The 12,009-nt window shown below is 51.0% G+C and overlaps 1 protein-coding gene across 3 annotated transcripts; it reads right to left on the reverse strand.

The window, feature by feature from the left end:
- Positions 1-3,741: 3,741 nt before the first annotated feature.
- Positions 3,742-11,116, reverse strand: GABPB2 (GA binding protein transcription factor subunit beta 2). Of its 3 annotated transcripts, none has more exons than XM_040411442.1 (9): positions 10,946-11,116; positions 9,572-9,676; positions 7,677-7,844; positions 7,400-7,594; positions 7,197-7,323; positions 6,546-6,644; positions 6,293-6,466; positions 6,107-6,219; positions 3,742-4,392 (listed from the first exon to the last, which is right to left on the reverse strand). In XM_040411442.1, the coding sequence occupies exons 2-9, from the start codon at positions 9,674-9,676 to the stop codon at positions 4,102-4,104; spliced, it is 1,272 nt and encodes a 423-aa protein (XP_040267376.1). In that variant the 5' UTR covers positions 10,946-11,116; the 3' UTR covers positions 3,742-4,101. The 3 variants fall into 3 exon arrangements, with proteins under 3 accessions (XP_040267376.1, XP_040267375.1, XP_040267377.1); XM_040411441.1 differs by having other exon boundaries at positions 10,924-11,113; XM_040411443.1 differs by lacking the exon at positions 6,546-6,644 and having other exon boundaries at positions 10,924-11,107.
- Between the last annotated feature and the right edge of the window lie 893 nt (positions 11,117-12,009).

Raw genomic sequence — 12,009 nt, forward strand, 5'->3', positions numbered from 1 at the left:
AGCTAATTTGCCAATGGATTAAAAGACGATCTTAAAATCGATCTTAGGATCGGATCTGGCAGCTAAAGGCAGGGTTGTAATATGAGGAGGCAGCCCTAGCAGGCATTGTGCGCCCACTTTAAAAATTATTTTGGGGCTGATCCATAGAGTGAACACGACCATCGATTTGGTCCCACAGATGATCAATTGGGTTCAAGTCTGGGGAATTTGAGGTCAGGGTAGTATTTGGAAGTCTTGGTCATGTTCTTCCAACCAGTCTCAGACATTTCTAGCCATGTTACATGTCACATGGTCTTGCTGGAAGATCTCCTCCGCCCAAGGGAAGACAGTCAGCATGTATGGGTGTAAGTGATCTGCAAGGATGGAATCATACCCAAATTGGTTGAGAAAAAAAAAACATCCCCCAGACCATAATGCTGCCACCACCAGCTTGTGTTCTTCCAGCAATGGCTGCAGAGTGTTAGTTCTCTGATGTTCCTCTCCTGACCCACCAACGTCCATCCGTTACATGAAGCAGAAAATGTGACTCATCCGATAAGACAACCAGTAGAGGTCCAATTTCAAAGCCTTTTTTGCCGATGCAACTTGGTTTTCAGAGGAGCAGTGACGTCCATCTGCTCCAGAGCCCCATAGACAGTAGGGTTCTCTGAACTGTTATGTTAGGCACCAGTCTGGTCGGTCCCTGGGTCATTTTGATGGTGAGCTGCTCCACTGTAGAGGGTCAGTCCACCCTCGAGAACCTTCGTAGCCTACTTTCACCTCACATCAGTGGTACGTGGTGCTCCAGGTTTCACATCTCTTATTCACAATGGTGCCATTTGCTTTCATCACACACGTAAATTCATGACCTGTGCTCTTCTGATGTTTAGAGTAGGAAGTGACCATAATAATGCGACCATTGTGTATCTATTACTATATAATACACACTAATCAGTCATAACATAAACCACCTGCCTGATAAAAGCTTCTGTAGAACAAATTACTGAAAAAGTTCCTACTGACTATGACAGAAAGGCACCAGGACATCTTAGCTTGAAGAGTACGAGACCGTGTAGCCTCAGACCGGTCCAAATGCCCATGCAGACCCCTGCTGAAAGTGCCCACAATGGGTTCACGAGTATCATAACTGAACCATGAAGCAATGGAAGAAGGTGGCCTGGACTGAATTAAGATACATCATGTTGCCGGTGGGATGTGTGCACACCACTTACCTTGGGAAGAGGTGGCACCAGATGCATTATGGGAAACCAACAACCTGGTCTGATGAATCACAGTACATTGCGTGGCTGTAGGTCACTTACCTGGGGAAGAGATGCTGACCTATGGGAATACAAGCCAGTAGAGGAAGCATGATGATCAGGGCAATGTTCTTCTTTGGGTCGTAGCATCACATGGATGTGACACGTTCCACCTACCTATCATTGGGCAGACAAGTACCACCTTAATGGCAGTGGTCTCCCTAATAGCAATGCCAAAGCCACACTGCCAAAGAACATGCTAAAGAGATCAAGATGACTTGTGACGTCTCCAAATTCCCAAATCTCAATCTGATTGTGATATGTGCTGGAGAAACAAGTCGGATCCGTGGAGGCGGCACCTCGTAACTTACAGCGAATGTCTTGGGGACTTCAGAGGTCGCACAGGCATAAATTAACCTTCTAGTTCCTACAACGTTGCTGTTGAATCCAAGGACTTCTCCTGGTCGTTTCGGAACAATGTCCAATCTGGAGCACATCAACCCACTGAAGGACTGCATTAAGAGTCTATCACGGATATGGAATAAACAGGCTCCACCCCTCTGACTCCTTAGAAACAAAATGGGAGGAGCACATGTGGAAAACCTCTACGCGGCCATGACAATCCTTCTGTGCTAAACTTAGCGACCTCATGGTTCCTTAAAGATTCTAAATGTCAGCACTTTGAGACAGAAGAAAAATCCCGAAACGGTTTAGTTGAAAATATAAAAAAAAAAAAAAAAAAAAGTTTTTTTTATTGAAATATAAAACTCTTTACAAATTAGTAGAAAACGTATAGAATACATGATGGACACTGAACATTTTATTAACAAAAGTGGTGAACGTCGAGCATCGTCCTCCTAACAACGCTCTACATAAAGCTTCGAAACCTCCAGTATGTTTCAGGTGACAATAACACGACCTGGACCCTGGTGGACAGGAAGGGGCGGAGCCATTGACAGCAATCACATCTGATCAGTCTACGTTCCAAATCTTTTTTATTCACTGCCCAACAAAGTTTAATTTGGTATGTTTTCCCATTTTTAAAAAGGACACGCCCCAATTTTTTTTAAAAAATTCTAAGCAGAGGGAAAGGCCGTAAAGAGGACCTTTCACTAGCATAAAACATCTAAACTAACTATACAGACATCTACAGCGGCGCCCAGGGATCTCCCTGCACTTACTATTATCCCCGGGCGCCGCTCCATTCTCCCGGTATAGCCTCCGGTATCTTCATATGTTCGGCTCCACCCAGGGGAACCTGCCGGGGTCTCATTCTCCCATGCTGTAGCGCTGGCCAATTGCAGCGCTCAGCTCATAGCCTGAGAGAAAAAAAAAGCCTCTCAGGCTATGAGCTGAGCGCTGCGATTGGCCAGCGCTACAGCATGGGAGAATGAGACGGCGTCAGGATCCACTGGGTGGAGCCTAACTATGAAGATACCGGAGGCTATACCGGGAGAACGGAGCGGCGCCCGGGGATAACAGTAAGTGCAGGGAGATCCCTGGGCGCCGCTCTACATGTCTGTATAGTTAGTTTAGATGTTTTATTCTAGTGAAAGGTCCTCTTTAACAACTCTTTCTGCCCGTTTCTTAATACTATCAATTTCTAGAAAAGCGGGAAGCCAATCAATATGGCAGTACAATGCGTTTCATAGCAGCAGCTGAAAAAAACTTTTTCTCTAGCAAAATTACTGTACAGCCTCTAGGTGAAGAAGCCTTTGGCTGTGGGGAAGGGACAGAAACATTTTGGGGTAAAATGGGACTGACGCTGCTGTAGTATTAGGCAAAAAACTGTTCCGATGAGATAAGTAATAAAAAAAAAAAAAAAGAAAAAAGAGATTTAGTTTTAATCATCCAAAAAAAAAAAAATGATACCAGCACATTTTTATTAATTTTTTTGACAAAAAAAATTAAAAATAACAAACTGGAACATACAGATGTGAGTGAACTGGCGCATCCTCTTTCTTTCATGGACTGCATGTGTTGTGTTTTATGCATTTTTGGCATCGGCTACCGTGGGGTTAATGAAGAAGAATGTGGATGCGAGTGGTAAATTCGAGCGTCGCAGCTTTTAATGAATATTAAGCGAGCTTACAGTGGCTGCCATGGTAACAGCCTGCCGCCTGGAGAAGCATAGTCAGAGCCACGTAGCCTCCGCCTGTGTATACTGCCACGCTCTGCAGTAATACCGCTCAGCACTGACATGTCAATCCCTCGTCTCCAAGCCAGCAGGGCCTGGGAGTCCCAAGTGTGACCACGTACCGATCCCGCCCATGTAGGACCTGGCACCTGCCTTCACTGCCAAGCAGAACAATTTGATCAGAGGACAAAAAATAAAAAAGTAAAAAGGTATAAATAAATAAAAAAATCCAGGGAAATTATGGAAATAAAAAATTATAACATAGCCCAAGTTAAACCGCATCACTATAGTCACATTCTCTCCCCCCCTCCCCCGAGGTGGCATTCTCAGTGATGTCACCGCTGATCTCTAGTGATGGATAGGCTGCATTCTCAGTGATGTCGCCGCTGATCTCTAGTGAATAGGCAGACTGAGTGATGTCACCGCTGATCTCTAGTCAGGTATTGGGGCTGAAGCCACATCTGGTGGAGGAGCACATTATACAGGGAATGTAGAGGAGAAGCGGCGCTCCAGGGAGATATAAATATGAAGGAGTATATAGATATGTACATTTACATGTCTGCCTGTGGAGGCCAACGAATCCCTGAAGCAGAACCATGCCGACCCTCCGGCCACGTGATGCAGGGCTGGATTATAGGGTGCAGTCAGGGGACTATCCTCCTGAGGACCGCAGCAGCACAGTCACCCACCTCTCTTGAATTAAGCTGAAGGACGTCAGCGGCTGGGTCACATGACCACACTTTCCATAGGAATGTCGCAGTGATGCTCCACTGTCTCTATCTCCGTCATTTCTGTGCCCTGTAACTCCTCGGTGGAGATTATGATGGTGTCACCGTCCTCCACCACTGTGAAGCTGTCCCCATTGATGTGTTGTCGGGCCAGGTTCTCCAGCCTGACCCTGTACTCCTCCGCCTCCTGCTCCTTCTCCATGAGCTGCTGCCGGTACTCCTGGGCCCGCACGTTGGCTTCATGGAGCTGCTGCTGTAATAGTCTCCGGGTGTCCTCTTCACGATTGTCCTGAGGAGGAAATACGCACTCGTGAGCCCGACATAAAAGGAACCAACCCCACTGCTGCTCTCCGGACAGCCACATCAGGCAGACGAACCCCCCCATCATAGCTGCCCCAGACAGCCGAACCACCCCCCGGCCCAGGCAGACGACCTCTGCCACAGCTGTGCTAGACAGCCGAACCTCCACCACGACCCGGCCTAGCCACACCAGGCGTACGACCTCTGCCACAGCTGTGCGTGACAGCCGAACCTCCACCACGACCCGGCCTAGCCACACCAGGCAGACGACCTCTGCCACAGCTGTGCTAGACAGCCGAACCTCCACCACCACCCAGCCTAGCCACACCAGGCAGATGACCTCTGCCACAGCTGTGCGTGACAGCCGAACCTCCACCACGACCCGGCCTAGCCACACCAGGCGTACGACCTCTGCCACAGCTGTGCGTGACAGCCGAACCTCCACCACGACCCGGCCTAGCCACACCAGGCAGACGACCTCTGCCACAGCTGTGCGTGACAGCCGAACCTACAACCACCACCTGGCCCTGCCAAACCAGGCAGACGACCCCTGCCACAGCTGTGCTAGACAGCCGAACCTCCACCACGACCCGGCCTAGCCACACCAGGCAGACGACCTCTGCCACAGCTGTGCTAGACAGCCGAACCTCCACCACGACCCAGCCTAGCCACACCAGGCAGATGACCTCTGCCACAGCTGTGCTAGACAGCCGAACCTCCACCACGACCCGGCCTAGCCACACCAGGCAGACGACCTCTGCCACAGCTGTGCTAGACAGCCGAACCTCCACCACGACCCGGCCTAGCCACACCAGGCAGACGACCTCTGCCACAGCTGTGCGTGACAGCCGGACCTCCACCACGACCCGGCCTAGCCACACCAGGCATACGACCTCTGCCACAGCTGTGCTAGACAGCCGAACCTCCACCACCACCACCCAGCCACACCAGGCAGACGACCCCTGCCACAGCTGTGCTAGACAGCCGAACCTCCACCACGACCCGGCCTAGCCACACCAGGCAGACGACCTCTGCCACAGCTGTGCGTGACAGCCGGACCTCCACCACGACCCGGCCTAGCCACACCAGGCATACGACCTCTGCCACAGCTGTGCTAGACAGCCAAACCTCCACCACGACCCGGCCTAGCCACACCAGGCAGACGACCTCTGCCACAGCTGTGCGTGACAGCCGAACCTCCACCACGACCCGGCCTAGCCACACCAGGCAGACGACCTCTGCCACAGCTGTGCGTGACAGCCGAACCTCCACCACGACCCGGCCTAGCCACACCAGGCAGACGACCCCTGCCACAGCTGTGCTAGATAGCCGAACCTCCACCACCACCTAGCCTAGCCACACCAGGCAGATGACCTCTGCCACAGCTGTGCTAGACAGCCGGACCTCCACCACGACCCGGCCTAGCCACACCAGGCAGACGACCTCTGCCACAGTTGGGCGTGACATCCGAACCTCCACCACCACCACCACCACCACCTGGCCTAGCCCCACCAGGCAGATGACCCCTGCCACAGCTGCCTCAGACAGCAGACCCGCCGACCACTACTTCACCATATTCACACCACACTACACCACGGGGTGATGTACGCTCCACCAAAGTCTCATTACTGTATTTAAACTACACCATCAGGTGGTGTACCTTCCACTTTGATACCAGTGTACCCTCCAGCTGAAATCCTCACCGTATTATCTTTTTTAGCAGCTTCCACGGCCAGCAGACGAAGCTTTTTAGCAGGGGGGGCATCTTCCTCAGCCACTACCTCTTCTATGAAGTCCTCTTCAGGGATGGCAACAACTGTGAATAAGATGGCACCGTTACATGCCTGCCCCGTCCTCCCTTCCTCTTCCCGCTCGGTCGCCCGCCTCACCTTGCTCTCCATTCTGGATGGTCACCAGAAGAGGACGCCGCATGCGATCTGTAGTAAACCTGCCATGTAAGTTCCCCAGCTGTATGCCATCCGTCACAATGGTGATCACCCTCTGGCCTCCATTCTCCAAGATCTGCCCGACACTGTCCATGGAGACGAGTTCAGTAGAGGACCCTGGAGGAAAGAAGACACTAGTTACCTTGGCACAGGCCGGTGACACCTCCATTCAGGAGTCCTCCGAGGCGGCACTCACCAGCGGTATTGCCAGAGCCTGAAATAGGGGTGTAGGCCTCTGCCAGCGCCGCCAGTGTGGCCAGCACAGAATTGGGGTTAGTAAAGTCAATACAGCCGGCTGCAAGAGGAGAAAATATGCATCAACCTCCACACTTAAAGGGGTTGTGAACCTGGAGAACCCCTTTAACCCTTATGGCTGCAATGTTATAATTGAGATTTAGGCTAGGTTCACACCTGAGCGTTTTATAGCGCGTTCCTACGCGCTGTAAAACGCTCAACAGGCAAAAACCAATGTTTCCCTATGGGCATGGTTCTCACCTTAGTGTTTTACAGCGCGTACGAACGCACTGTAAACGCCCTACGCCCCAAGAAGTACAGGAGCTTCTTTGGGGCGTATTGTCGCAGTTTTTCATTGGATATCTCTGTGGTTAATCACACAAACGCGCGTTTCCAAAATCGCCCCAAAATATGCCTCAAAAACGCCCGATAAAAACACCTGTAAAAAGCGCTTATCGAATACGCTCAGGTGTGAACCCAGCCTTAGTCCTCTATTCTGCATACGAGCCACCACGCTGCCACCTGGTGTTCAACCTCGGTCAGTGCAGTACCATATATACTTTGTATGCACAGGACTGGCACCCTGCTGCAGGCCCCGCCCCTTACGCCTTACCTGTGGAAGTGGTCATGTTCGCCGTAGACATCATACTGGGCGTCAGGATGATCTGCGGGGATGAGACTGTGATGGCGTTAGTCCTCGCAGGCTGTATGTGGATGTGCCCCTGTCCCTGCATGGTCTCCTGCGGTAGAAGAGGAACGTTAAGTACATCTACTGTAAACGCAATGTTCTCTAGTCACATCCAAAGCAGCGTTCACCTGTAAGGCAATCAGCAGCTCGGGGTAGTTCCTGTCGAGGGCGATATCAAAGGGCGTCTTGCCGAACTTGCTCTGGATGTTGACGTCGGCCGCGTTCTTGATGAGCAGGTCCACCACGTCCCGGTGGTTGTGCTCCGTGGCCCAGTGCAGCGCCGTCATTTCCAGCATGTCCTTAGCATTGATGCTGGCTCCGTTCTGAAAAGGGGGAAAGGCGATGACGTTACACGGGGATTAACCATTTCAGGCGCAGAGTGGGCACTGTGGAGTGTGGTCAGACCTTGATCAGCAGTTCCACGATGTGGGTGTGACCCTCAGAGGCCGCCATGTGTAGCGGGGTCCTGTCCACCTTGGTCCGGGCGTCTCTGCTGATCCCTGCCTGGAGCAGAACTTTGACCGTGGAGAAGTGACCGTACTGAGCGGCGAAATGGAGAGGGGACGTCCCCAGCTGGAAGGATCGGGAGACAGAGAGACCTTCAGGAGAAATCTTTTTTTTTTTTTTTCTTTAACATTTTCTTTAGATATTTTTGAAAGAAAACTTAAAACATTAAGCGATGGCCATTTTGCAGTGATGTCGGGGCCCCTCGCCGATCCTTTCCCCCGGAGACACTGAAGGGGTCCGTGGTGTGTTGTTGACCCGCAAATTCCAGACCCGCAACACACCCGCCCGTCACCCCTATAGAAATGCCTATTCTTGTCTGCAGCTGCGGAGAAGAATAGGACATGTTCTATCTTTTGCGGAGCTGCGGACCCGAAGATCGGGGCCGCGCTCCGCAAATGCGGATAGCACACTGTGTGCTGTCCGCATCCATTCCGTCCCCATAGAAAATGAATTGGTGCGGAACGGATGCGGACCCATTTGCGGATGTGTGAATGGAGCCTAAGGACTCTTTCACACGGGCGTTGCGTGTGAGGGCCGGATAAGATGCGGTCGCGTTGCGGGAAAATGCTAAATTTTTCCACGAGAGTGCAAAGCGTTTTAATGCGTTTTGCACGCGTGTGAGAAAAATCGGCATGTTTGGTACCCAAACTTCTTCACAGAAGTTCGGGCTTGGGATCGGTGTTCTGTAGATTGTATTATTTTCCCTTATAACATGGTTATAAGGGAAAATAATAGCATTCTGAATACAGAATGCCAAATAAAATAGGGATGGAGGGGTTAAATTTTTTTTTAATTCATTTAACTCATTACTCACCTCATCCACGCAGCCCGGCTTCTCTTCTGTCTTCTTCTTTGATGACCAGGAGGAAAAGGACCTGTGGTGACGTCACTGCGCTCATCACATGATCCATCACCATGGTGATGGATCATGTGACTGACCACGTGATGAGCGCAGTGACATCAGCACAGGTCCTTTTCCTCCTGGTCATCAAAGAAGAAAGAGGAGAAGCTGGGCGAACAAGTCGATGAGGTGAGTAATGAGTTAAATAATTTTTTATATTTTTTTTTAACCCCTCCAGCGCTATTGTACTATGCATTCTATATTCAGAATGCTATTATTTTCCCTTATATCCATGTTATAAGGGAAAATAATAAGGATCGGGTCTCCATCCCGATCGTCTCCTAGCAACCGTGCGTGAAAATCGCACCACATCCGCACTTGCTTGCGATTTTCACGCAGCCCCATTCACTTCTATGAGGCCTGCGTTGCGTGAAAAACGCACAATATAGAGCATGCTGCGGTTTTCACGCAACGGACAAGTGATGCGTGAAAATCACCGCTCATGTGCACAGCCCCATAGAAATGAATGGGTCCGGATTCAGTGCGTTCACCTCACGCATTGCACCCGCGTGGAAATCTCGCCCCGTGTGAAAGAGGCCTAAGGATTGGCGGGGTCTCTGGAGGCCAGTCCATTAGAAGGGTTTTCCAGGATTATTTTTTACCGATGACCTCAGGATAGGTGGTCAATATCAGATCGGTGGGGGTCCAACACCTGACACCCACCGATCCGCTGTATGAAGGGAAGGAGCGCACAGTGCGCACGTGCCGCGAGCAGGAAGAGAGAAGGGACGGGCTCACTGCGCAGCGTCTCCTCATACCCCCCGTGGATCTGATATTGATAACCTATCCTGTAGGTAGCCCGGAGAAGCCCAGCGATACATCAATTACTCTGAAGGTAGGCCATGATCAGACCTGGGGTGCGGTGGAGATGACCCCAGACAGGAGGACCTACCCAGTCAGTGGTGAACGGCGCTCCGCTCCCCATCAGCTGCCGCACTTCATCGTCATCTCCGCCACGAGCCGCCTCCAGTAACCTCTTCCCCAGGTCCAACGCCATCTACAAGGAAGATACAGGAGACGTCATAGGCATGGAGTGGGGGAGGGGTGATAGACACAAAATGAGCAGGATGATGGGGGTTATAATAAGTGGAAGTCAGGAGGCTGTACCCAACTACCCCCATTTCTGTCTACCAGGGAGAATTGCTTCGAAGATCACGTGACAACCAATATGGCCGCCATACAGGTTGCGACAGAGACGACCCATTTCTACCAGTCAATACAATGGAGCATTTTGCTTCGGAGATCACGTGCCAACCAATATGGCCGCCACCCAGGTTCCGACAGACGCCCGCCGTTTCTACCAGTTAATAGAATGGAGCATTTTGCTTCGAAGATCACGTGCCAACCAATATGGCCGCCATACAGGTTGCGACAGAGACACCCGCCGTTTCTACCAGTTAATAGAATGGAGCATTTTGCTTCGAAGATCACGTGCCAACCAATATGGCCGCCATACAGGTTGCGACAGAGACGCCCGCCGTTTCTACCAGTCAATACAATGGAGCATTTTGCTTCGGAGATCACGTGCCAACCAATATGGCCGCCACCCAGGTTCCGACAGACGCCCCGTTTCTACCAGTTAATAGAATGGAGCATTTTGCTTCGGAGATCACGTGCCAACCAATATGGCCGCCACCCAGGATGCGACAGACGCCCGCCGTTTCTACCAGTTAATAGAATGGAGCATTTTGCTTCGAAGATCACGTGACAACCAATATGGCCGCCATCCAGGTTCTCAGACAGGTTGTCACTCGTATTTTGGAGGGTACTGCACTGCAGATCGGCCTTCGAGGGATGCATCAGTGTATAAGAAGACGGATTTACCACTCAGCGGTGCGGCAATGCTGGGTGACACCCAGAGGAACGCGAAACGACGGCCGTAAAAGTTGTCAGACATGGTCGATTAGACAATTTAGCAATATAATAGAAGGGGGAGTGGATTTAGGCGAATAGTCTGTAATGGCGGCCTGTAAATTGGCGCAGCTCGGGTTTGCTCACGGCTGAGTACCGGAGAGGAGTGGGATTGGGTCAGGAAGGGGTTAATATGGGGGAGGGGGAGCATACATGTGACCTGGTCAGGAGGGGGCTACTATCAGGGGTGAGGGGGGGTCCACTGTGAGGTGTGTGGATGAGACCAGGGTTGGGGGGGTCCCAGCAGGCTGCCCCCCTCCCTCCTGCCACTCACACGCAGGGCCACCACATGGACACCCACGGACTATATCACCGATTTCTTCCCGCACTCACCGTGCGGCCTCTCAGCTCTCACCGCCAGCTTGTCAGCCCCGCTCCTCCTTAGTCCGCCACCTCCGGTGAAACACCGTCACGTTTCTCTTATTATTTCATCGGTTCCAAAAGTTTGGGTCCCAACAAGATGGCGGCGACACAAGCGGAGGACTACAGGGAGGAAGTAAGGTGCAGCACGTCCCGCTTCAGCGGATGAATCCGGTAGTGAACGTAGGAGCGCTACGCCTCTCGATGACGGGACTAGATAAAGAGTGGCGCGGTTTGCGCCTGCGCAGGAGGGCTATAAAAAGGGCGGGAGGCCAGGTTCAGCTTTTACCTCAGAAGTCCGTATGTAAACTGATCCAGGCAGGGAGAACAGTCAAAAGACATACTGAAGAAATGACTATCAGGGAATAATTACAGGATAATAGTAGACTAGGTTAAAGCGATAGGGAAAGTTACAAAGAACACATATAGAGATACTAACTTCAATTATTGTGTTTTATTAAGAGAAATAATAAAAGTTATATTTTAAATAATCAAAAGGCCATAAACAGAATAATATAGCCTAGTGCCGATTGGCACAAATGTGAAAAATGGCACCAAATGATAATCTATGTGAAGTTAGGGCAATAGTCCATCTGTGACAGAAAAATGGTGACAATTTGGCGGTCCTACATCGTGTACGTTGACCCATTTTTTCACCCCCAGCTGTGACTAGAAGGTCCCGACGCTTAAAGTAATCCTGGTTCCGAACGTACTCTAGCGCCTCGCGATCGTATGTATTGTGTGGTCCGTGGGCCTGCAAAATAAACCGGCGGTGTGCAATTTCGGCGGGCCCCATTTTTAAATGTCTAATCTTGTCCGCAAAACGGACATGTGCTATTTTTTGGTGGAGTGGACACCGTGTGCTGTTGAGATGAACGAGTCCACGTCCGATTCGTATACTATTCGTTTCCCCTCAAGCTATACGAGAGTAACATTTCTTTAGACTGCTGATAATCTCATATTCCAGACCATCAGACAGCATTACATGAACTTTATATATGCATCTCCATATAGCGCACCACCATGTTGGCCTTGGCGCCAGCGTTTTCGTTGGGGATT

This window comes from Bufo bufo, chromosome 11, assembly GCF_905171765.1.
Source record: "Bufo bufo chromosome 11, aBufBuf1.1, whole genome shotgun sequence".
NCBI classification, from domain to species: domain Eukaryota; kingdom Metazoa; phylum Chordata; class Amphibia; order Anura; family Bufonidae; genus Bufo; species Bufo bufo.

Excerpts from the sequence above, each read along its gene's own strand:
- GABPB2 (XM_040411442.1), bottom strand. The coding sequence starts at position 9,676 with ATGGCGTTGGACCTGGGGAAGAGGTTACTGGAGGCGGCTCGTGGCGGA. Across the intron at positions 6,645-7,196 it reads GAACATGACCACTTCCACAG|CCGGCTGTATTGACTTTACT; the intron begins GTAAGGCGTAAG and ends CTCCTCTTGCAG. Across the intron at positions 6,467-6,545 it reads AGGCTCTGGCAATACCGCTG|GGTCCTCTACTGAACTCGTC; the intron begins GTGAGTGCCGCC and ends TCTTTCCTCCAG.